The 25,656-nt window shown below is 37.9% G+C and overlaps 2 protein-coding genes and 3 long non-coding RNA genes across 5 annotated transcripts; 2 read left to right on the top strand and 3 right to left on the bottom strand.

Moving 5' to 3' along the window:
* Positions 1 to 32: 32 nt before the first annotated feature.
* On the top strand, positions 33 to 3,044 carry LOC123467409. The gene is made up of 4 exons (XR_006641752.1): positions 33 to 162; positions 258 to 405; positions 2,040 to 2,115; positions 2,183 to 3,044. It is a non-coding gene; the product is annotated as an uncharacterized LOC123467409 (long non-coding RNA).
* Positions 3,045 to 3,164: 120 nt separating this feature from the next.
* Positions 3,165 to 11,567, bottom strand: LOC123467404. The gene is made up of 4 exons (XM_045167367.1): positions 10,928 to 11,567; positions 10,780 to 10,857; positions 10,279 to 10,713; positions 3,165 to 10,208 (listed from the first exon to the last, which is right to left on the bottom strand). The coding sequence occupies exons 1-4, from the start codon at positions 11,421 to 11,423 to the stop codon at positions 3,475 to 3,477; spliced, it is 7,743 nt and encodes a 2,580-aa protein (XP_045023302.1). The 5' UTR covers positions 11,424 to 11,567; the 3' UTR covers positions 3,165 to 3,474.
* Positions 11,568 to 14,435: 2,868 nt separating this feature from the next.
* Positions 14,436 to 16,085, bottom strand: LOC123467407. The gene is made up of 4 exons (XR_006641750.1): positions 15,933 to 16,085; positions 15,092 to 15,875; positions 14,837 to 15,034; positions 14,436 to 14,749 (listed from the first exon to the last, which is right to left on the bottom strand). It is a non-coding gene; the product is annotated as an uncharacterized LOC123467407 (long non-coding RNA).
* A 6,276-nt stretch (positions 16,086 to 22,361) lies between these two features.
* Positions 22,362 to 24,515, bottom strand: LOC123467400. Its single transcript, XR_006641749.1, has 2 exons — positions 24,388 to 24,515; positions 22,362 to 22,477 (listed from the first exon to the last, which is right to left on the bottom strand). It is a non-coding gene; the product is annotated as an uncharacterized LOC123467400 (long non-coding RNA).
* A 30-nt stretch (positions 24,516 to 24,545) lies between these two features.
* On the top strand, positions 24,546 to 25,612 carry LOC123467399. The gene is made up of 2 exons (XM_045167359.1): positions 24,546 to 24,689; positions 24,795 to 25,612. The coding sequence occupies exon 2, from the start codon at positions 24,822 to 24,824 to the stop codon at positions 25,338 to 25,340; it is 519 nt and encodes a 172-aa protein (XP_045023294.1). The 5' UTR covers positions 24,546 to 24,689; positions 24,795 to 24,821; the 3' UTR covers positions 25,341 to 25,612.
* The last annotated feature ends 44 nt before the right edge of the window (positions 25,613 to 25,656 follow it).

Raw genomic sequence — 25,656 nt, 5'->3', positions numbered from 1 at the left:
CAAATAAGAGCCAAACGAGCATCTTACCCCGCAGCCCATTTAACCCCGGTCTCCCCTACTTCTATCTTTTTTCAATGTCAGCATTCATTAAACGGGAAATCAGAATTGGCAAGTCTTCTGTCTCGCTATTATATTGTCCAATTCTTTGCATCAAATAACAAGGTAAGACATAAAGACATAAGTAATAACAGGAAGTTTTATTAATTTTTACCTTTCTTTTTTTCTGTTTACTTTTGGGAAATCCTGTCTTGTCTTAGAAAATAAAGAGAACAACGAGAAAATAAACCAGAATTGCTAACAATCGCATTATGATGAAAGCCTATACCAGGTTCCCGTATGGTATGTCGTATCAGTGATTGCAACATCCATCATCGGCGCTTCTTGTCAGCTACCGAGACCGCCATGGTGAGTGTCCGCTATTTTTTGTTTCTTTCATATTGTTGCCACGCATCACCGCTGGTAGTCAAGAACAAAAAAAAAAATAAAAAATGTGCATTGAACTCATGGAATGATTCTCAAGAAGACTCTGGGAAACAGTTTTGCGCTGTCCTTTAAATAGCAGCGCAGAGCTATTTGACTTCGTAAAATTTACAACGCGTCTATGTTCAGCGAGCGAAACTGACCCGCATGGTGCCCTTTATAACATCCCAACCTCTAACATAGTCTAACTTCTCGCTCTCGCAAAACACCTAATCAGACGTATCTTTAATTTTTCCTGAATCTCTTCCAACCAACATACTATAATTCCAACTCCACATAAAATGTCTTTAAAACTACAACGGTATGCAAACAGAAACCCGACCTCAGAACGCTATTGCATCGCCCTTCCCCCAAACTATCGCAGTGCCATTCCCCTAAATTTTACTTTCTTTCCTAAATTGATTGACACACCGAACCTGTATATTTCCTGTTCACACGTTGAAACTCCAATGTAAAAGCTGTCCTTGTAAACTAGTTTTCTTTCTCTCTTTCTTTATGTAATGTAAACTTGTGATTACATTAGAGCAAAGGCAACACTCAAGTTTGAGTAAAAGCCTAATAATAATAAAAAAAAAAAAATGCTTTGCCAGAAAGTCAATTCTACCATGGATTACCATTGACAAACTATTACCCTTTTCCCTATCCATATACGTTCACGTTGAACCCAAGTTAATACTGAATGATGAACCCGACGATAGGATCGATGTCACCAATTTTGGACCTACCGTGCCATCCCACTTGATAGATCAGAATATCAGCGAAAAAGAAGCAAAGAAGCAATTACAGTTTTGAAATAAATTTACGCTCAAAGCGGCGGGAATGGAATTGTTCTGCCCAGCATAGTGCCGGCATCTCGCGGCTTCGTTGTGCTCAAAGCCAATGCTCTAATAAATTCTTTAAATAGCTTTTCATTGGCTACGACCATCAAAACAAAAATGAAACTTTTTGTTTATCCAACGCTCGGTTGAAATGTATCTCTTGTAACCGAATTCATTCTCAACTTTTCAAACACATTTTAGATACAGCTTGTCTTGTCTACATACTCAGATTCCACTTACGATTGATTTATTTTTAACCTTAATAACCACAAGCGTGTGACTTTCTTGGGAATAACAATTGGACCCCAAAAATTTAATTTTTTCTTTCATCTATTATTAAACGAATGAATAGACTGATGACGGTTGTCGCGCTCTTTTCGACGCTTTCGACAAGGACCGCTCCGTCTCTGTTTGCATCAATAAATTTCTTAAAGCCATTCCGGTTCTCTGATTATATACCACTTTTTTCTTTTGCCAGTTTCTTTCAATACGTTTTAAAAAAAATTGTCTTTGTCTTTATTCTCCAGCCTCCCATGTCGGATGGACGCAAAAGGGTTATTGCCGATGCGTTTAAAAAATTAGATCGAACTGGGGATGGTATTGTCACTCTGGAAGACTTAATAAACGGTGTCTATAATGTAAAACACAATCCCAGATATTTAACGTCAGTTTTGAACAAAATCTGTTTGCTGTCATATCTTGTAATTAAATTAAATTCTTTTTCTCGTTTCTACAACACAGTGGAGAGGAAACAGAAGAGCAAATTCTCAAGAAGTTCCTGGCTAATTTTGAGTCAAACGGTTCTATTGATGGAATGGTAAATCGTTGATTTATCTATCACGCGTTTATTATGCAATCGGCTAAATTCTTATTTCACAAAATAGGTGACATACGATGAATTTCTAGATTATTACGCCGGAGTCAGTTCCTCAATCGATCATGATGCATATTTTGACTTGATGATGAGGCAGGCATGGAAAATGTAATGTTTTCGTAATATGCTGGTATTCCCGCATCTTATCGAAGAATCAGCAAGGAATTCGATAAGAAAGGATCTTAATGGCTGCGGATGACTTATCCCATTTTTTGCGTCCGCCAGCTTTTTCATCGTATCTTTTTCCTTCTCCAAGTTTTTTGTCTTATTTGCAAATTATCTCTTTTTTGTTTGTTTTTGACATCACAGATGCAGTACGCACACTTAGTTTTACGTTTTATTTTGTTCTGACTTCATCTTCCTTTTGACCCTTGCCCTGGATTTACCACTGCCTATTTTTTCTAATTGCCTGTTGTCCCGACGTTACGAGCTAAATCGAACAAAGTTGGCATTTCATCGGTCACTTGGTATACTAACGTGCACGATAAAAAAAAATCAACCGTATTCGGAATGAAAAAATGTAATACCGCATACATTCTTGGACAACTATCTTATGCTAACTAAAACAAGTGGAATTTGAATATCGCTTCGTTATTACTATAATCTAAACAAATAAACTATCCACAGGGAACTTTTATGTTTCACTTACTACAGCACTACTTACCTACGTAATAAATAGTATTTAGTTTATCAACAAAAATATTTTAAAGGTAAAGAGGATTAACGATTGAGATTACCTGGCAGCTAACACCGCCCAACAAATTCCGCTGTTGAAATTGTTTGTCCCCGGCCCATCGACAAATGGATTTGAAAAAATTTTGTTAATCATGTCACAAATAGACTAAAAATTACAAATTAACATAAACTATCAATTTTAAATTTAAGGTGAAGCGTTTTCTTTTACCCTTTAAGACTTCAAACGGAAGAACCGTAAGCCTTTGCCAATCTCGTTTGCGTCATCATCAGTTCTGTGCCATGGAGTAAAAAAGTTCGAACTAAAATTTCTATGTATTCAACTCGATGGAGCATAATGGAAATAACACCCTACGTGGTATATAAAAATTAAAACAAATGAAGAAAAGAAAAGGAAAGTAGTTAACAAAAATCAGTTCAGTGTCCAAACAGGATTAAATGAAATGTAATATTGATTCCCTTAAAAAAAAAGCTCTATAATGAATACTCCCCGAATAAATCAAGTGAAAAGCTATAATTGCTGAAAATCCCAAATTGTTTGAAAATATTTTTCGTCCTCTCACAGTGCGCAATTAGACAATTCGAAAATTTTTGAACATTCAACTTCGGTTAAGTAAACTGCAAAAAAAAGGTGAATATTTCCGAATTAATTTTGGCTAAATTAGAGACTTTCTTAGAGGCGACTCGATGAATTTTTTTCCTCAAAGAGTCCAGAATCTTGTCCACCTGTCTTTCCAGCTCAGCCTCTATGTCAGCCAGCATCCTTTCCTGAAAACGCTTAAATGCTTCTTCAACGCCGATGTCTTCAACTCTTGCAACTTTGGGCTTGTCATAATTCTTCAGGTCTGATAGAAATTCGCTAATGCAGGTGACAGTCACGCGTATCAATCTGATTCGCACCTCATAGTCATGGAAAATCGGTTTCATTTCGCGGATTCCATTATCAGCTATTTCTTGTGTCAACGGAATTTCTTCCGTTTGTTGAAGGACCATATGAATCTCGTCCAGTTTTGAAGTCATGGCAGTGGTGATTTCTTTGACCCACTTGCGTCCTTCTGTAGCCCAATCAGAAATAAATTTATTCATCTTCTCTCTAACGAAATGCTGGGTTGTTTCGAGTCCGTGAAGATTGTTGAATTGGGTCAGTCTTTTTCGGATTTCGTTCAAGTTTTTGTCGAGGCATTTCTTTATTTTTCCATGTACAAAGATGCCAAAATCTTGTAAAAGATCATGGAGTTGGCTGTGGAAGTAAAACTCGGTTTTGTGTTTCTTCAATTCTGATGAAACTTCACTATCTCTGTCTGTTTGACTTCTGCCTTGTCGTTTCCACCTTTCCTTGCCGACGGCCAATTGAATTGCCTCTCTGAAATCAACCTTTTCAGTTGAGCTGTACAATTTGAAAATTGTTTTGATCATGTCCATGGGTTCTGCTTTTCCTATGGCACTCATTAGCCTTTGACGAGTGTAATCGGCCCACGAGAAGTTGCTGCGCGTCAGGATGGCCGTTATGGCGTACAAAATGTCTGATGCTCCTCCCATGAAGAATACATTCTTGATCAGTCCAAAAGATAGTAGGTTTGCGTGAATCAAGAAAACTCCACCACCAATCGAAGCGATACCAACAGCACCGGTCCCAATTGCACTCAGGTATGTTTTCCATGACATTTCTCGATCCTTAATGTCAATGACGTGATTGAACCCTACGAGATCGAAACTATGAAGTTCCGTAGAAATGTTCTCGGTGTTTGGAATCTTTCGAATATCCATTTCGATAAAGTCAAGATAAACGTCATATTTTTTCATCTTGGGAGCATAAACAGCTTGGCGACTTTTCAGAAACTTGCGAACACATTCACGCTCGTCTTCGTCTTCAAGTGCATCAGTTTTCTCCTCGATGAGTTTTGTATTTTCCGTCACTCGAGCACCAGATATGACGTGGGCAGCCATCAAATCGCCAAGCATATCTCGATAGGGTTTCAATGGTAGCAAATTTATGGCTTTCAAACAATTGGGATCTTTGTCAGTCTTAAGCCTTAGCCATTGACTTTTGACTATTTCAGCCACAAAAGTTCTCCCAATCATACGCATGACAGGTTTCTCATAAGCTGGACATTCTGGATAACTGAATTTTTGGAAGTTGGGCAATAATTTTCCATTTTTTTTAATGATTTTCTTTTTAACTAGCGCATTCCAAACGCCATCCTGCTCGCCACTACAATTTATGTCGATTCGCTCCAAATCATGCTTCCCCAACGGGTCAGAAAATTTCAAACTGACTTTTTTTTCAAGTTTGTTGAGGTTAAGCTGTGCAATTTGATTGGATTCAAATTTCTCCTTGCGGCGTCGATACTCTTCTTCGCCGAGTTGTTTAATAACGTACTGTTTGCTGAACATGATTTTCTTCTGCTTCAATAAGTCATTCGTGCTGTCGTAAATTGGGTTGTACAGCACGTTTAGACAGTTGTGCTTGCGATCGAAAGATTCCAATCCAAACTGAAAGTCTTCAATGTTGATCCGTCTATCTCGATCGAGTTTTTGGCTGTTCGGTTTACTTGGTTCAACATCGCATTCGGATTCCAACATGATGACGCATTTCATTTGAAAGCACAATCCACCTTTCACCGCTTCTAGTGAATCTGCCTCTTTCAACTTCTCCCAAAACGCCTTTCTTGTGCACGGGATCAGATTTTTTTCTTTGAGTTTTTTCTCGATCTGCTCCTCAATTAAGTTCTCCCCAAAGACGGACTCTAAATTTTCTAACAATTTATTGATTCCGTATTCGTCGGCTACTTCCTGAATGATGGCGTTCCGATTAGGGACTGTATGAATGTCGTTGAGCTGACAGGTGATGCACTCTTCTTTGACCAGCGATTGAAAGAGTTTGTCCGCTTTTTCGGGATGAATTTTGTGACGTTTAGGTTCATCATTTAGTTTCCTTTTTTTCTGAAAACGCGGGATATGGGAAGCAATTTTTTTCTTTATGAATGTTTCAGCTTCTTTCATTTTCATTTTTACGACTCCAAGTTTTTCGGGGGGATCTCGCCCAGCTTCCTTGAGATTAGAGGCTGAGCAATAATGACTGCCAAGTAAAGCCCGGACGGAACCGATGAAATATTCGAGGATCTTCACCATATTGTTTTTTTGCTGTTTATAGGCGTCGACGACGCAGAACGACGGGGTTTGCTCAGGCGCTGCATGGGCGACTTTGAGATAAAAGGACAAGTGCATGTTTATGTGATTGTTCAAAATAGTTTCACACGTTTGCAAAATTTGAATGAATGTGTTTTTGTTATCCTTAAAATCCTCTTTAAACAAAATGAAAGCAAGGTAGTAATGAGCAGCTGGATACAAAGAACTATCCTTTGAAGCGATGACTCGATTCAGAATTTCAACTGCCCTCGACTGAGACTGAGATGACTTTTGTACAGCCAGATGTTTGGCCAAGGCGAGAGAACGAACTGGGGTCATCCAACTAGTGTCTGTCGTTTTGAGTTCTGGCAATCCAAGTGCAGCACGAAAATTATTGAGAATATAAATTTTAAAAATATATTCGGGATAGGATAACTTTGGGGCTGACACCTTTACGTAAGTCTGGATATATGTCGAGTCCGCAATGAAACTGGCTTTTAGACTTTGTGACGTCAACTTGCAGCCTTCTTTTAGCTGAATAAACTGATGCAGTGCTCCATCCCATTGCGACGAGATCTGATCGATCCCCGTGTCCTTGTCGATAATAATCACTTGAGGATTGAGATCTGGGCTGGTGTCTGTTCGGTCTTGATCGACGACATAGTCCTCGTCACGTTGGAGTTCCAATGCTTTCATGGCATTATTTATCCAAGTGTCAACATGAAGTTCGACAAATGACATCAAATGCGTAGGTATTTGAATATTCCGTTCACGTTTAGCCACGCTACGAAGATAAAACTGAATCTTGGGATCCATTTGTGGCTTAAATTTGATGTTTTCAATATTGCCTTCTATCAACAAATGTCCCTGTGAGTTGATGACTTTTGTCTCAATTAAGTGGTCCCATAGTGCATTCTTTTCCGATGGCTTGTCTTTCAGGGAATCAGAAATGGACTCCAAATCGTCTTTACTTATAACACCATACAGGTCGTGGAGAACAGCAGATTTAACTAATTCTTGTACTGCTAGCTTATCCGAACCGATTGAAGAGCTGCGCATTTTCTCCCAAATGAAAACGTACAGAGATTCCAGCATCTCCATGCCAGGGATGTCGTGCGATAGGTAGAGCACATTGTTGCCGCGATCGAGCAACATGCAATCGACTTCATCAATAAGAACGAGGTCCATTGTGCGGTCACCGCGGATGTTATAGCCGTAAAAGGTATCCAGTAAATAATCTCGCTGGAAATTTGCCAATTGTCCATAAACGACTTCTGCATTGTAGGCTAGGGTTCGTTCGTCCACCCATTGACTGCAATTGTTTTCTACGCTTACTTTAAAATATTCATAAAGTTCTCGCAGCCCACCATCGGCCACCGACGTCACGGAATCACAGCGAGCCAGCACGTCATTGCTTGTAATAACGTCAATTTTCTTGTTCTTGTTTTCTTCGTTTCGACAAAGGGCAAACGCTATTGCGACACCAGTGACAATCAGTGATTTGCCTTCCCCAGTTGACACTTGCGTTAACGTGGTTTTTTCTTTGGATGTCAGCAATGTAATGATCGCCACTCTCTGGGTGTCACGTAGTTGAAATATTTGTTTGTCTCCTTCCTTCGTGCACGTCTTCTGTATGGCGTAATCGTAGACGTAGACAAATTCAACAACTGATTTATCGTTCAGTTCTAAACCATTTTTCTGCCATTGCTTGACCAGTTTCTTAATTCTTTTCTCAGATTTTTTCATTTGGTCTGACATTGATTTAGATTCTTCCACGTTTTTTTTCACTGTAGCCAAGCTCGTGTGATATGACATGCCTAGTCGTGACTCATTATTCTGAGGCATATCTTTTTCCATCTCTTTTATGATATCGTCAATGTTTCTTTCGTCATATTCTTGACTAGGAGTCGCTTTTGAATGCAGGGCGTCTTGCAAAAGAATTACAGCAGTCTTCAATTCCTTAACTTCTTTTAATAACTTGTCACAATGATCTTCACCATTTTGGGATTCGAGTTCCAGTAACAAGTAAACGGCCTCTTTTTTAAGATTTTTATTCTCTTTTTCAGTATTCAAATCGCGGATGGACAGCAGATTGATTCTTCTTTCCCACTTTTTACTTTTTAAATGGTAAAACCAATCGCTGAGAGGCAGCAGTTGGAGCTCCGGCAATTGCTGACTTGTAATTCCGTCACCTTGTTTGAAATCCTTTGCTATCAATTTCAGGAGCCGAACTAAATTCTTGGGCTGTAGTGCGGAACAGCTGTCGGATGTGGCAATCAATTTGCGTAATAGAAGCACCAGAAACGGCATTCTTATGACTATATCCTCCACACAATCTTTTATAGAGCGGATAGTAGGCCCACAAACATCATAATCATCCTCCGTAACATCATATTCAACATCCGTAACATCATCATAATCAACATCCGTAACATCATCAAAATCATCCTTCGTAAACCGATCGCAAATATCATGCATTAAAGAATCGCGTATCCACTCGACGGGTAGTCCAGCTTTGACGATATTCAAGTAGAAAATGGGACTTAGATTTCGACTATTGTGTTCTTCTATCCATTCAGCCAACCAGCAAGGATCAATAGAATATAGGTATTCAAATTTCACATCGAAATCATCTGGATTTTCGTCATTTCGTTGACAACGTTTGAGAAGCAACTGAAACAACTTATCCGGTGTATCACCGTTTGCAGGGTTGAGCCTCTTCATTGATGCAATGAACTGTTGGTTAGCGCGGTGTTTTACAAGAGAGTCCAAAAATTTGCAGAAGTATTCACTTTGGATGGGCGGACATTTAAACAGATCATCGTCATGTATCATGCAGAAATCTTCAATTATTTTGTTTTGTTCGACTCTTTGAAATTCTCCATTTTCCTTGTGAAGAACGCAGTGATGAGTGACATCATCATCATCATCATCAGGATTCAAGGATTCCTTCCACTTGAAAGATGATGATTGATCGGTGTAAACATGGATAATCCTGTTTTTGATGATTGCTAGCATTTCCAATTCGGCTGATTCCACTGGGTTTGATGGCTTCTTAACAAATTTAGCATATTCCTCATATAAGTCCTCAAATTCTGTTGCACTCTGCCAGTTGAATTCCCTTTTCTCGCTGTTCGTCCGTCGGAACTTGAAATATGCAACTTTCACATCATTGGCGACGGGACAATCTAATACATCACTCTTTTGTACACGTAGTACAAACTGCTTGATGAAACCCGAAACGTTATCCCTATTTTTCTCTTCGCGGATGAATGTAGTGATAGAAGCGCGAATCCTCGCTATAACCACGTCGTCGCAAATATACATCCCATTAGAATTCATCCGACCGAAAATGCTGTGTATAGCGCTATTGGCGCCGCTCATTGTTGCCAGCATATCAAGGCACCTGATGTCGACAGGTGGTTCTTTCCGGAAATCAACCGGACGACGTCCAACTGATCGTCGACCGCCTAAAGAATGCGAGGTGTCTGAAACGCTAATCACATCCGATTTCAGATTCCAGTTTGTTTTTGCGGACTTAACGAATCTCACTGATCCAACGTTGTCGAGGCCCCGACTGCACTGTGACATCAACTGATGAAGCTGAGTTTCCTTGTCTCTCATTTGACTGACTAATAAGTCGACATTGTCAGCAAATTTTTCTTTCTCCCAGTTGCTGAATAATCTTTCTCGGAGGCATTTTAACATCTGCTTCCGCTCGTCCACTTGAAAAACGTGCTTCGCAAGACTTTGGCGAACGATGACCTTCTTTTTCGTGGCATTTACTACCGTCGAATGCAGTGGCTGGACTTGGCCGTATGCGGGTAAACTACGGTAAACAATCGACGCATATTGCTCATTGCTTAGTTTTGTGTAGTAATTCTCAGGATCGTTTTGCTGCCTTGTAGGTTTCTTAGGGTTGCGTTCCATCCGAAGGCTAACATTATTTTCGAAGCCGATGTAATGACCTGTCGGATTCTCGTTTGCTGATGCCTTGTTAGTGTTGAGGCTGTGAATGAACGCAACGTCACCTACAGGTGTTCCCATTTCGCCATCATAGCCCATCGCCTCGTAGACACCCATTCGCACAGCCCTTGGTCGACGATCGTCCTTACCGACGACTGGAACTCTCGATTCTATTGCAAACGAGTCTTTTCCGGTGATGAATTCAAAAGTGATGGTGCCTCCGTATCCACCTTGTCCGATGTTGCTTCCTGGTGATTAACATTTTTTGTGAGCAACCGATAACAACGTTTGATTTATAAGACAATATATGTTGTATACCTTGGCAGAAGATGAGTGTGTGTCGTTCTGTCATGGACTGATAGAACGACAAGCTGATCTTACTGCCATCTTTCGCAGTGCCTTCGATGAAAAAAGTACCTCGGTAGTCTGGTTTGATATCTTTGCCATATGTTCGATTTTCAACTGGCAACCGGTCCATTAGGTTCGTTAGAACCGTATTTACTGTATCTTCTGGAGCTATGTCAGTTGTTTGTTCTCCTTTATTGAATGTCGACATGGAAGGGAAAACTTTTTTGAAACATTCTTTGGACCACTTGCGAGGCCTTCCGTCCGATTTGCTTTCCCCATTACTTCCGTTCTGTCCGTCACCTCCTTTGCCTCCATCTGATATAATCTTCCATCGTTCAGCGTTGATTATCTCGTTACAAATTATGTTAACGTTACCGCCACTCTTACCCGGTTGACCAGGTTCACCTGTGTAAAATCAAAATTAGCAAATATGGAAATAATTTCAAATCCTGTCGCTATTTGAAATATTACCGTTTACGCCAGAGACATCCCAACAGAAGGAGAAGTTGTTCGCAACGTCACTGGTTGCATTCCTCACGGTAGTTTCTTCTGCATTTTGAATTAAAAGCAATCAAGTAAGAGTGAGAATAAACAACAACATCTAATAACTATAGTATACCTTTTGCTTGGGCATTATTTTGCTGGCCTTTCCGGCAAACTTCGGAATCCACAACGATCTTATCCGTAACGATTCCCACGTTCGTTCCGTGCCAGGTTTCGTTCTCTAGGTGGCAATCGACGTGAACGGATGATAGCCCGACAATCTGGATTTCTTGCAGCTCTGGATATTTTTCTTTTAATCGCTTCATTTCTTCGATCATTTTGCTGACAAACACAGAGACGCCTTTGATGAAAATGATTTTTCTTCCATATTTGTCTTTGTCTTTGATCGTCGTCTTAGGAAGCAGGAATGCCTTGCACGTCTCTTTGACCAAAACTTGCAATTTCGGTGTCCATTCTTTTTCTGAGTTCAGTTGATCTAACCATTCTGATGATTCGTTTTTACTTGCACTGCGGATTGCAAAGATCTCCACCAGTTGGTTGATCAAGTCTTTCCCGTTTGCTTCATCAAAGTCCTTGACGTCCTTTCCCCTTGAACTTTTCCTCCAAAACATTTTGAATTCCTACGTCTTCAGTGGCGTCTTGAAAGAGCGTATTTAGTGCGGCAATGAATTCCCGATTTCTCTTGCCATTAGTTTGATCTTTACCAACGTCATCCAGACATCTGGAAAAGACTTTGCCAATGCAAAATGCCTTAAACTGCTGGAAATAGCTGGCGACAAGGGCCGCGAAACGAGGCGTGTTTTTGAAAAGATCTACCTGATCGATTATTAATGTTAAATATTGACGATCTTCGCCACATAGATCTTTTAGTTGGCATGTCACTTCCTTTAGTTTGAGTCCAATCCCTTCAAATGAATTGATGGAATTCAATTCTTTCAATAACTTGGGCATTTTCACGCTGATATCAATCGTTTGATCATTTAGATAATTGACAGCGTTTTGTAAACTCTTTCTCAGCCACATTTCTAATACGACTTTAACGTATTGTCTTTCGACTAAAGTCGTTTCCAAACAGGAAAGTTGTCGCTTCACAACTGACTCGATGTGTTTGACGGCATTTTCGTGAAATTTTGAACCGACGTACTGTTGGATCCAATTTCTTATTTGCTCTGTGACTTCATCATTGTTGTTAAGCGACTTGGGTGATGGGACGTTAAAACTCATAATAGTGGCATTTTCCTCGTCCAGCATCGTAGGAAACTGCATAGAAACATCAACAAGAAACTGAATGTAAACAACAAGTACAAACAAATTGGTAGTCTTTGGCAAATGAACTATGAGCTGTCGTTAAACTCTCTGATGGACGCTATCTGGTGTGTGCAGTCGTACATGAACTGAACCCCAAGTAAATATATCTCATCATCCACTTTTACCTCCAACACTATCAAAACATTTTACAAATTGAGACGAGCATTTTACTCGAAATATAAAAATTTTTAATTATTACAATGCCTTTTTCGCCAGACGTAATGGCGTAAGTAGGGGAGAGTGGGGGCAATTGATACACTTTTTGGTTTTTTGTATTTATTGAAAAAAAAACTGAAAAATTTAATATAAAAATTATATAGAATTGTAGCCTATTATCTCAGCTACTAAATGTTTTTTTTTATGAGAAAAGATTAATTTTAATAGTAGTAAATTGTAAAAAACTAAGGTTGCTTCGAGTGTTTCAATTGCCATGGTAGCAGGGCAATTGAAACGGTGTGTCGACGCAATTGCAACGTGGGTTTTCCCATAAGGAAGCTTCTTCATACCCACATAAAATGAAAATCACGATATCTCAGCAGCCACAACTGCTGGTGTGATCAAATTTTAACATTAGGTACAATGCGATTTACAGATTTTTAAAATATGCTTAAAGTAGATCGTAATTTAGTTTAAAATGTTTAAATAATTAAATTTTAAAAAAACCATTAAGCAACATGCTTTTTTAAATAAATCCCAAACAGCGAATACAAGTATTATAGTTGTGTTAACATGATGATTTACATTTGTTTAAATGAATTATGTCAAATACTTGCAAAAAGAATGCAACCACTCGCAGACAGGGAATTTAAACAAAGTGTTTCAATTGCCCTGCAATAGGGTCATCGTTACATTTAATTATTTAAAATTATTTAAGAATGCAGGGAAAAATTAAATGACATTAAATTGTAGAAAAATGAATTTCAAATCATCTGAAACTAATTTTATTACTAAAGCGTAGCGTTTTAGGGGTCCCATATAGCACATTTCTGCCGTCGGATGTCCGAATCATGGCCGAACATCCGTTAGATATCTATGTACTCAATGGGTAGTTCCAGGGATGTCCGTCGGCTAGTCACCTTGGAAGTGCAATGGATGTGCGAAAATTATATTCTACGGACCTCCTTCCAACAGCCAAAAAGATTTTCAATTGTTTCATTTAAGGATCGGCCTCGAGCCAATCGGGGCGCTTTTTTGCAAATAAGGTTTCACATTTCGGGCCATCGAGGCGTGGCTCAGGGTGGAAAATTCTTCTCCCCGAATTCAATTGGGGTTTGCAATCAATTGGATTGCAATCAATCGATTCATCAATGCAAAAAACATTATCGATTGACCCGATCTATCCGATAACAACCCCGATAATAGCTCATTCTACCCGCTTGCCCCGATTTTTACTCTGAAACCGAAAGAACGGCATTTTTTTTTTATTGCTTCGGGGCAATGGGTTAACCTAAAATTTTTCCCCGCAGCGCCCCGGTTGAAAAAGTGGCACCTCATTTCAACCCCGAATGCACTTTATCGATGCGGGGCGGTTAACTCGATTAGAACTAATTGGGGCCGATCACTAAGTTTCATTATTAATTGTCAAAATTTCTTGAGAGGGGGAAAACTTAACCGTGTTCAAATTTTTCCCTTGAACGTATTTTTATTTGAAGTCCAGCATTTAAAATGAAAAATTTAAAAAATAAAGGAGTAATTATCTATTTGCCGGACGGTTTATTTTAAAATTTATTACAAAAAATGAATAAAATATATGAAAGTCGTGAGTTTGTTTGCACAAGCTTTCCGTTTAGCTTACGGGAACCAAGCCATTGAAAATTAACTTACAGAAAATAAATATTATTCGGCATCTAATAATATTACTCAATAAATCATGCTGAAGTTTAAAATTCAAAAAATATTTAGCATAAATTGTTTAATTTCAATTTATACACCTCTGGTTTAACCTATGTTCGACATCATCTTGACTTCTTTAAAATCCTGTATGTGATTTGTTATCGAAAAAGCTCAAGTGTTTTACAACAATTCGATCGTATTGTTCGAAAATGATACATAATATATATTTGTAGATTGGCACCGTGGAATAATATTCGACTGTGATGCGGGAGACCCGAGTTCGAAACCTGGTATAGGGCTGTTCGACATCTTTTTTAAGATTTGTTGAAATCGTGAAACGCAGCAACTCATGTATTTTTTCGTCTGCTACGAGTGACTTGTGTAGTTCTGCGAAATATAAATTTTTTTAAAAAACAGTGATAGAAAAGGGGGTTGTTTTGAAGTTCTGATGTGTTTTCTTTATATATTAGTTCGTTATAGTGTTAGTGTTTAACTATGTCACTGTCTAATTATGCCAGTGGACTTAGTATTGAGGCCAAAACACGTTATTTGGAAAAGTTACAAATGTTTAACAGTGATTGTCCATATTGTATTCCTAATTCTCTGTGGAAACATGGTTTAGACTGTTGTCCAATTGTTCCAAAAATTGCTCCCTCAGATATCTTCATATATCTTGTTGAAACAAAAAGCTATCAAAATCATATTCCATCTATGATGTAATTCTTATTTCTTTTGCAGGTTCTCAGTGACTACGACTCGAGTGTCCTTTGTGTCTGTTACCCTCAGATTCTGCCTCCTGAAATTTACAACATTTTATGGGATCAAATTCTTCGTGCCTGTTACCATACTCTACTTGACGGGTATTCAGCCTTATTTTACGCACCTTTATGTAAGACCGTATCTGATTTGAAATTCTTTAGATTTTCCGCTGTAAGAAAATGCACGAACGAAGGTCGTGCACTAATGCAGTTAGACTTCAGGCATTTTCAAGTCAAAGTGGAAAGCTTGACACGTCTAAGACCTCTTCCTGACCCACATATTGTCGAAACATACATAAAGGCATATTATTTACCTGAAAATTCTTTCGAAAAATGGATTCAAGAACAAACGGTAACTCAATCAAATTTAGTATTAATACCGTTGTCATTAATTTAAGAAATTCGCGTCGTCAGCAGCTAATAATTTTGTTTATGCCTTTGTTGAAGGAATATACTCCTAGGCAGATGATGAATCTTCTTCAATACGTAAGTCAAGGCAGTAAAAAGATTCGGCTGAACTTAACTTCCTTCATGGAAGATTTAGATTTGAATCGTCGATAAAGATCTTTGTTATGATTCAAGTGATGAAATTTTTGTAAATTGAGAAATATACATGACATTCCATTACTTGTTGTCTGGCTTTCAATTTTGAGTTTAGATAAATATTTACAAAATATTACTCGAGATCTAGAAAATTAGCTTAGTTTCACTTAATTATATTTTACTTGCAATTTGAAAACAGTTGTATTGAAGGTCGATTGCTTTACGCAGAATGCATTTACTTCACTTTCACTGTCTTCCCAGCCTTCATGTATGATACGAATTATTGGTCAAATCGAAACATACAACCACATGAATGGATCCGACATCTTACTAGCAAATGCTTAGACCAAGTTCCTTCATAACCTGGAATCTTCTTAATGCAAAATTATAATTCCCTTCGTACACAGCCTACTAAAGTTCCATACAAATAATCTTAATACTGACAATTTTTTAATGTAAAAATAACCCTGAAAGTATGCATCAAGGAATGGTGTCAAGTTTAATGCAGTAACAATTGTACAAATATAATGGTCATCGTTTATTACTTTACAGCAAAAACGAAACAACGGGGAGACGAACTTATTCCTTGTCATCATCATCATCCTCTTCCTCATTGTTGATCTAATAAGTTTCATAATTAGTAATGAAGCCGACATTAAAAACAGTATTGTTACTTACATTGAAGTATCTGAGTTCAAAAGAGGTCTTAACCCCCTTTTCTATCACTGTTTTTTTAAAAAATAAATATTTCGCAGAACTACACAAGTCACTCGTAGCAGACGAAAAAATACATGAGTTGCTGCGTTTCACGATTTCAACAAAACTTAAAAAAGATGTCGAACAGCCCTATAGCCTAATGTTATTTCAAGAATAGATCTCCAATACATGTCATATTTATAGCCAAATGAGTTCGGATATCCTTAGAATGTCTGACGGCGCTGTTGAGGGCGGTCAAAACCAAAAAAAAAATACATCCATAGGACATCCAAATCGGATATCGGGCTGTCCGGAGGATATCAAAAAGATGTACTCAACATCCGACCCCGACATCTGTCGGACATCCGACGGACTGCCTTGTGTTATGTGGGGTTAAAACAAAAAAATTGAAAACGCAAATTTAACAGCCGGAGAACAAAAAACAGTTTTTTCGAGATATCTTAAAAATTTTTGAATACAAAAACTCGTAAACTTTTCTGAACTTGTAAACCCCCTCATTCTATTAACCCTAATTTTTTCAAGAAAATTCCTCTTATACGGCGAGAGAGAAAATTTTTGTTTCAATTTTCCTGTGTCTCAATTGCCCCCACTCTCCTCTACTTTCTTAGCAATAAATTGTTTGCTTTTTTTTTGCGTATAAATTATAAAGAATAGAAAAACTGATAAAGTTGACTGCAAAGAACTGAAATGGAAACGAAAAAAATGAATGGTAAGAAAACAAAAAAAAATGTTTGGTAAAATGGGATGCGGCCCAACATCCGATGATAACAGTTGCATGTGCGGACTCGTGAGTCGTGACGTGGTTCTAACAGCCAACTATATAGTCCAAATGAACAACTAACATTGAAGTAAAAAAAACTGTTGCTTACCAAGTCCGTGATTTTCTGTATTGGTATGATGGTATCAAAGTGCACTGAGGTTTTAGATTTTAAACCTAAGCATGTACTGCAACCAGCATGTTGGTTTCGCAATCTCTTGATGGGATGTTCTACAGAAGCTTCTGCTCCCGACCACTCTTGGAACGTCAATGGCAGTCTATAGTGTTTTATGACCTTAAGCAGAGTCTGTCTTGAAGCTAAAGTGTAGGAATGTCAAACAATTTGAACACGGTTGGATTCTACAAAAATGGACGTGTCATCTGTGACTTTCTCTCCACAGTCCACACCGTCTAGTGCTTCGTATGGTGTGAATGTGTGATTGATAACTTTGGGCCGGTCTAGAGCCGGGAGTTAGATGGCGCTAGCATATGCTTAATGCGATTGGACCTTCCAACTTGGTCTCCGCGAGACGGTCTCGAAGGGTCGAAACCGTCACCCGTACATCCCAGTGGGACTATCCCGGCCCTCTGATTGGCTCTCTTCACCCTTACATCCTTCTATGTCTTTCTGCTTTCCGCTCCCACATTTTCCTGATGTACACAGTGTGGTTTTCCGTGGGGCTGCCGCTTTGATTTGTTTGTTTCTTTCGTGTATTTTTATTATTTACATTTATTGTTTGTTCTTTATTAAGTTTTACAAATACAATATTTTAACTTACATTAATTGTTTTTTTCATTTTATATAATAGATTGAATTAATACCGGTGTGTTTTCTTAAATTAGTGTAAATTGTCATCCCATGGGCCTTGGGTTGGCGGTTCCAAAACCCGATCTTGTAATGATCGGGGAAACTATAAGTCCAAAACTTAAAAAACTTATAGGAATGGATATATCTGGATAAGATCTGTCCATTTCTGCAAAAATATTGCTTTAAAACTACTTATTGGAAGAGTAACCCGATTTGCCATTTTTCCGGTAGGTCGGTGCGGTTTAGCGGGTATCTTGTAATCCCCACCCCCGAATAATACTTAATATTTAAATAATTTTTTGCGGGAAAACTATAAGACCAAAATTAATAAATTTTACAGAAATGGATAGCTCTTATCAAGAGCTACCCATTTCTGTAAAGTAGTTAAGACAATTTTCATAAACAAAAAAATTTTGGGCAAGAACTTTTTTGCAGTTTTTGCGCTCTAGAGGTATACTCGATCCTATAGACTTAAGTAATAATTTTCATTGTTTTTGAAACTTTTTAGTGTATGAATATTTTTTCATAAATTATAGAGAAATAGATAGCCCTTATCAAGAGCTATCCATTTATATAAAATTTATTAATTTTGGTCCTATAGTTTCCCCGAAAAAAAATATTTAAATTTCCCGTATTACTGGGAGATGAGGGTTAACTTAGACCCGCTAAACTGCACCGACCTACCTGAAAAATGCCGAAGCGGTTTACTTCTCCAATAAGGAAATTTTGAGCAATATTTTTACAGAAATGGATAGATCTTATCAAGATATATCCATTCCTATAATTGTTAAAACTTTTGGACTAATAGTTTTCCCGATTGTCCCAAAATCGGGTGTTGAAACCGTTTTTCTCCAGCCCGCACCAACCCAGTTGCCCATGAGAGTTCATTCACAATAATTCTGATGGAAACACACCGATGTTTAATTCATTCCTGTTTTTTAAATTGAAAAGCGATTTAATAAAGGTATAAGTAGGGTAATAGCATAAATTAATAAATTAAAAACAAAAAACGAACAATAACGAAAGAATATTCATACACAAAAAAGTAAGAAAAAAATTAATATTGTTACTTAAGTCTATTGGATCTAGTATATATATCTAGAGCGCAAAAACTACAAACAACGTCTTGTCCAATATTTGTTTGTTTATGAAAATTATGTTAATTATTTTACAGAAATGGATAGCGCTTACTAAGAGCTATCCATTTCTGCAAAATTTATTAATTTTTTCCTTATAGTTTTCCCACAATAAATTATTGAAATATGACGTATTTTTATGAGGGGGGTTCCTTTGACCCGCTAAACCGCACCGACCTACCCGTAAAATGGCGAAGCGGTTTACTTTCCTAATTAGTACACCCTAAGCAAAATTTTTGCAGAATTGGATAGACCTTATCAAGATTTATCCATTCCTATAAGTATTAAAACTTTTGGACATATAGTTTTCCCGATTCTCCCAAAATCGGGTTTTGAACCTTTTTTCTCCGACCCGCACCAACCCAATTGCCCGTGGATGACAATTCACAATAGTTATAATGAAAACACACCAATATTTAATTTATCCCTGTGCTATAAAATTTAAAACGATATAATGAAGATACAAATAGTTTATTAACAAAATAGTAAGTTAGAAACAATAAATATAAACATAAATAATCATAAATAAATAAACTGAAAAACAAACAAATGAAGGCGGCAGCCCGACTACTCCACACACGCCACAGCCCCACAGGCCACACACCACAAGCAGAAGGGGTGGAGGGGCTATAGGGTGAGGAGAGGGAGAGAGCCAATCAGAGGGCCGGGATAGTCCCACTGGGATGTACGGGTGACGGTCTCGACCCTTCGAGACCGTCTCGCGGAGACCAAGTTGGGACCTTCGTGATTTAAACCTGCCCACCGATCCGCTCACCGTAGCTGCCGGTCGACTCACCATTCTGCATGTCAGCCAGTATCTGTCCACCACCCGCCCGTATTATAGCCACATATGCACATGGCTTTCACCCATTTTATTTGCATTTTGGTACATTCGCTAAATAGTAGCGTTCCGCACTTTAGCGTGGAGTATAGGAGGGTAGGTCAGAAAAAAAAAGAGTTAAGCCTAGCTGTTGGCGGTTCGAATGTTTTTTAACTAGTCAGTAGGGTGGGAGCTGGGAGGTAGAGATTTCTTTATTTCTTTATCAGGGAGTTATCTAAGCAACGCAATAAATGGCCACGGACATGAAAAAGCATTTTGCTGTATTGGACCTGCAGCAATCATCTGAGTCGGGAATAACAATTATAATGGTGAAAAGAATTTCACCCATAGGCGAGCTTTATTTATTGCTTGCACCTTCGGAAAACAAAACAAAACAACAAAATAATTTTGCGTTCAGCGATAGCCTTAGATTTTCTATTTAGTCTTACTTGAATGACGCAATGAAGGAAAGATTAAAAAACGGTAAAAAGAATATACAGTACCCTCCCAAAATAATCAACACTTCCCCGTTTTTCGCCCTTTATAACATGGGCTCTTATGGAGAAACGTCTCCTTAGTTTTTATTTTTTTACTCATTTCCCTTTAGAGTTAAATTTAAAAAAAAAATTCAGCTTACTCATTGATGAGTTTGCTTTAGAATGATGTGTGGCGCAATAATATAACGGTAATCCCCTGAACGGTTTTTATGCGTTCAGGTGTTGATAATTTTTCCCTTTTCCCCGGTTTGCGCCGCCATTAATTTAGTACTGGTTACCCCAAAAAAACCCTTTTTTTATTTTATTCATAGCTGCTTAACGGAGAATCACACTAACTTCTAGTTTGATTCGTCGTAATCAGCGTAAGTTAAATTTTTTATTCTTATAATTAAATATTTTTTTTGTTACATTAACCCCATTCTAAAAATACTTAAATAGGGGCAACATTTTTTTTCAGATAAACATGGAGGTTATGTATGGGTAACTTGTGGTACACGGCTGTTGTTTGTTTAAAACAAGCTGTTTTAAATTCAAAAAACCAAAACAAAACAGCTATAGCAAATAGCCCAGCAAACGTCACTGCCTTGAATATGGCATTCAAGGAAAATATAATTATGGGAGGGAATACAAATATAAAGAGCGCTGTAACATGCGCCTCTAGTGGGAACAAAGGTTATCTCTACCCGAGTTACCCATACATAACCTCCATGTTTATCTGAAAAAAATTTTGCCCCTATTTAAGTATTTTTAGAATGGGGTTAATGTAACAAAAAAAATATTTAATTATAAGAATAAAAAATTTAACTTACGCTGATTACGACGAATCAAACTAGAAGTTAGTGTGATTCTCCGTTAAGCAGCTATGAATAAAATAAAAAAAGGGTTTTTTTGGGGTAACCAGTACTAAATTAATGGCGGCGCAAACCGGGGAAAAGGGAAAAATTATCAACACCTGAACGCATAAAAACCGTTCAGGGGATTACCGTTATATTATTGCGCCACACATCATTCTAAAGCAAACTCATCAATGAGTAAGCTGAATTTTTTTTTTAAATTTAACTTTAAGGGGAAATGAGTAAAAAAATAAAAACTAAGGAGACGTTTCTCCATAAGAGCACATGTTATAAAGGGCGAAAAACGGGGAAGTGTTGATTATTTTGGGAGGGTACTGTACATGTCTCCATAAATAAGCCAACAAGGACGGAGCAGCAAGATGCGTTAAATGTAAATAATTGCTGTCAAGTGGTTTCTTAGATTTTGCTCGTGAAGCACACAGGCCGATTTTTAATACTCACGGCTTCCGTCCTCCCCTCCTTCATTTAAACACAAATATCAAACGTGTTTTGTTAGCTTATTTCCCCCATCGCAGTAGGGAAGAGTGTGCTCTACGTGGCCGTAGGGCATGACGAACTGTCCAGACGACTATTCAACCCTGTCTGTCAGGGTTCTGCACTTCTGCACGCTGTTCAGTGTCTATATACCTTACCTCATCAAGAAAATAAAATAGTTGCTCCTCCAGCTACTGAAACATATTTCTTGATGCAACGATATTTCTTTTTAATAAGAATGAAAAAGTTAGCATTTCTCCATCAGGTAGAAGATAATTAGCAAGATTATTGAATCTGCATCACCACTGGGATTAAAGGCAGCAGGGAATTTTTTCACATTAACTCACTATTTCAAGTGGAATTTAATGATGTAAAACTACTAGGTGTTAACGTCAAGTTACTGAAAAATATTCAATATTTTTTCCTTCTTGGCATACCACTTTTTCCATTTATTCTTTTTTCAATGAATTGGGGCACAAGAAACTAGTCAATAACATCGACTCCTCCTTAAACAGTCGACGGCAATAGACTAGTCAATAACAGTCGACTATACTCATTGAAAATAGTGAAGGTGCGCTTTTTCTCAATAGTTCGACTAATCGTTCGCGACCATGTTGTGTTTTTGACATTATTTCAAACGAAAATTAACCCTTTCTTTGGGGTAAAAAAAAAACCAAAAGGGACCTGCCGCAACACCGGCACCTACTGTTTTCTGTTTTTAAAAGGGTTTTTGAAAAGAATTTACTCTCAACTGCAACATTTTGGCTAAGATTTGGCTCAAAGTTTACTTTTTGGTTTGAATTTCCGACTAAGATCCACATATTTTTGCGTAAAATTCACAAGTTGGTCTAAAATCAATGAATTTGACGTAAAATAGCTCATTTTAGCTTAAGATCCAAAATGATTCTTGACCGGGTGTATAATCTATAATCTATCTATAATCTATCATTTTTGCCAAAGCGAATTCACGGAAACGTCCGTTTCCAACTCCAAAGCTGTAACAAAAGCGAAATTCAATTGAAATAGATAAGAGAAAACGTTTACTTGAACATAATCGAGATATTTATTTTTCAAGCGGGCATAGGGATACCTCGTCGTACACAGTAGGCTCGGTAGAATTTCTGTTGATGGTAAGAGGAATAACAACCTGTATTCCAGAACTAAAACAGAAATTTTTAATGGGAATTTCTTACGAGTGACAGACAACATTTACAGTTTTACATTAAAGTTATCTCATGCTAGGGGAAGTTACGTATGTTACCACTGCAAGGAATATCAGGGGAAAAATATAGTACGACTAGCCTATACCTATATCAATCTAATATTAGGCTACTCTTTTCTGAGTTATTCCGCTGTCGATAATATGTATCACGTCAGCCAACAACATTTACACATTTAACGAGTAGTCTAGTTCGTTCCTCTTAAAGACTGAATGGCGCACTGATATGAATGAAACCATGTGAAAAAACTGCTTAGTTTTTTAGGGCAAGGAGTTGCCGGCTTTCTCTTGTTTAACGTAAGGCATTTTCTCACCTTGATCCCTCTCAAGCAAACCACCAGAAATGGCTGTGCACCGGCCATATAATATAGTAGGCCTTGTCGCTCTAAAAACAGGTGATATCCAAGTCTGTTCATAACCAAACAGAGCAGTTGGCACAATGATAAACATCGTAAAAATCGATAGAAAAGAACGTATTCAGTAAATACTATCGATATAGAATTTTTTTTCGAGATAGGATTAAAAAAAGTACAAAGAAAGTTAAAAGAAAAAAACACAACATGGAAACTATTTAGGGCAAATCTTTTATACGCAATCAAGGGTTATGCACAAAATGGGACTACTATAGACTCGTTGCTGGACTATGCTGAAAAACGTGGTTTTCACTGCATAACTAGAATTCGCACAATTCTGAGAAATCAACATAACACACACTATGATATTTAAAGACGACAAAGTTTTTGCATAATTGGCTTAAATGCCATGTTACGTGCGGTTACGTGCCAAAATGACAGTCACGAATTAAAACATCTGAATTATTTCCTACAAACACCACTTGCCAGCTTTGTGAAATTAATAAAAAAGAAGCTCGGCGGTTATGTAGTTCACGCTAAATGGCACATCAGGTACTACATGACGTAGGATGATGGCCTAATAATGACGTTCTAATAGCCTATTCCTATATAAACTTTTAGATTCGTTTTTATAGGGATTTTACTTAGAAGTTGTTTTCAGTATTTCAGGGATTCGTGATCTTAAGATAACAAAGCGAGAGCATCGTCGCAGGTCTTTACCAACGTCCTGCTCTAACACCTTTGATATTCCGTATCAGTATAACAGATACAATCAAGTAAACAATATGATAAATCAGACGGTCCGTACCAAGGTCCCTACCAACGAGATAACTACCCGGACGGTCTGTAGACTACAAGAATAAACATAACGGAAAAATATACCAATACTCCGGGTTTAATGTTTTACAAAGAGCACCAACAGAACAAGTTCTTTGTTCACTCATCAAAAATAGACTACCCTTCCTTTCCCTTCTCCGTTTTCGTCCTTTCGACTCCATCTAAAGTCAGCTCTTTCTACGTAAAGACGTTAAACGTTTTTATCGTTGGATAGTCGACGATTCCGCAACAATATAGGACAAGATTTCAATATAACCTATTCATGTTGTATATGGAGCAACCGATTTCTACATCTCTCTCACTTTGACACCCAACTGATTATAGGCCTACGGAATATATCGTCTTGCTATCATCTTTTGAGAAATAAATGGAGAGAAATGAATATGAGAAATGAAAATTATATCAATATTTGGCCAGAAAATAAAATTTTAACAACGGTAGACTATTGTTCATAACACGGAAAATCGGAACTGGCAAATCGCCTGTCTGGCTACTGCCTAATTTTTATTATATAATAACGACGTAAGACATGATAAAGTTTTATAACTTTTTCCTTGTTTTTTTGCGGGTGGAAAATCCCGTCTTGCCTTAGGAAATAAACAGAACAATGGGATAGACCCTAACCAGAATTAATAACAATTGCAACTTGATAAAAGCCTACCAGGTTCCGGATGGTGACGCATGAGTGATTGCAACATCCATCGGCGCTTCTTGTGGTCCACCAAGACCTCCATGGTGAGTGTCCACAATTTTTTTTTTTTTTTATATTGTTTTCACGCATCACTGCGGTTAGCCAAGAACAAAAATGAACAAAAAAAATGTGCAATGAACTCATGGAACGATTCTCAAGAAGACTCTGGGAAACAGTTTTGCGCTGCCCTTTAAATAGCAGCGCAATGTCGTACGTTCGGCGTCACAAAGTGTAGTTGCTGCCTCCGTCTAACACCTATATCTAATTCCAAGGTAAGCTTATCACCCACAATAAAGTTTTATTATATTTCATAGGTGTAGCTACACATTTTTGATTTTGTGTACTAAATTAAATTGCTGGATTCCCGATCTATATAGATCTTTCTTCCCATATTGTCTATCATCATGAGAGGAATCGCCATCATCTTATCTGCCTCAATCCTGGCAGTGTTCAGCTCTTCACCAGATCTTCCACAGACCTTCCAAAACTTAAATTCAAGTCCAGCAATGAGGGCCAAAGCGTTTTTTTACATGCCTCATGCTTTGCCAGAAACTCAATTCTACCATGGATTACCATTGACAAACTATTACCCTTTTCCCTATCCATACGTTCACGTTGAACCGAAGTTAATACTGAATGAACCCGACGCTAGGATTGATGTCACCAATTCTGGACCTACCGTTCCATCCCACTTGATAGATCAGAACATCAGCGATGAAGAAGCAATGAAGCAATTAGAAGTTTTGAAAAAAATTTACACTCAAAACAGCGAGAATGGAATTGTTCTACCCAGCATAGTGCCGGCATCTCGCGGCTTCGTTGCGCTTAAAGCCAGTGCTTTAATCAATTTTTTGAATAGCTTTTCATTGGCTACGTCGACCAAAACGAAAACGAAACTTTTTGTCTATCCAACACTCGGTTGAAATGTTTTTCTTGTAACCGAATTCATTCTCTACTTTTCAAGCTAGTTTTAGCAACAGCTTGCCTTTGTCCACATACTCGGATTCCACTTACTATTTATTTATTTTTAACCTTGATTACAACAAGCGCGCTGCTAACCTTGCTCGCATGTTAAATTCAATTCAGATAACATTATGTATTATCTTTTCATCTGCGTATAGTGAGTTTGACTTTAACAAAACCAATGAACGGATGGCCGCATTTCTCTTCTGAATAAAATTTGACAGTTACAGAATTGAATGATCTTACAAAACCTACAGAACCAAAACCTTGAACTAT

Source organism: Daphnia magna, unplaced genomic scaffold (genome assembly GCF_020631705.1).
Source record: "Daphnia magna isolate NIES unplaced genomic scaffold, ASM2063170v1.1 Dm_contigs186, whole genome shotgun sequence".
Lineage (NCBI taxonomy): Eukaryota > Metazoa > Arthropoda > Branchiopoda > Diplostraca > Daphniidae > Daphnia > Daphnia magna.
Note: the sequence above shows the minus strand (reverse complement) of the source record. Positions and strands in the feature narration are given on the sequence as shown.

What these genes read in the sequence shown, in the direction of transcription:
- LOC123467404 (XM_045167367.1), bottom strand. Translation starts at nt 11,423, where the DNA reads ATGTTTTGGAGGAAAAGTTCAAGGGGAAAGGACGTCAAGGACTTTGAT. An exon ending in AAATAATGCCCAAGCAAAAG is followed by an intron (nt 10,858 to 10,927) that starts GTATACTATAGT and finishes TTCAAAATGCAG; the next exon opens with AAGAAACTACCGTGAGGAAT. An exon ending in CACACTCATCTTCTGCCAAG is followed by an intron (nt 10,209 to 10,278) that starts GTATACAACATA and finishes GTTAATCACCAG; the next exon opens with GAAGCAACATCGGACAAGGT.
- LOC123467399 (XM_045167359.1), top strand. Translation starts at nt 24,822, where the DNA reads ATGAGAGGAATCGCCATCATCTTATCTGCCTCAATCCTGGCAGTGTTC.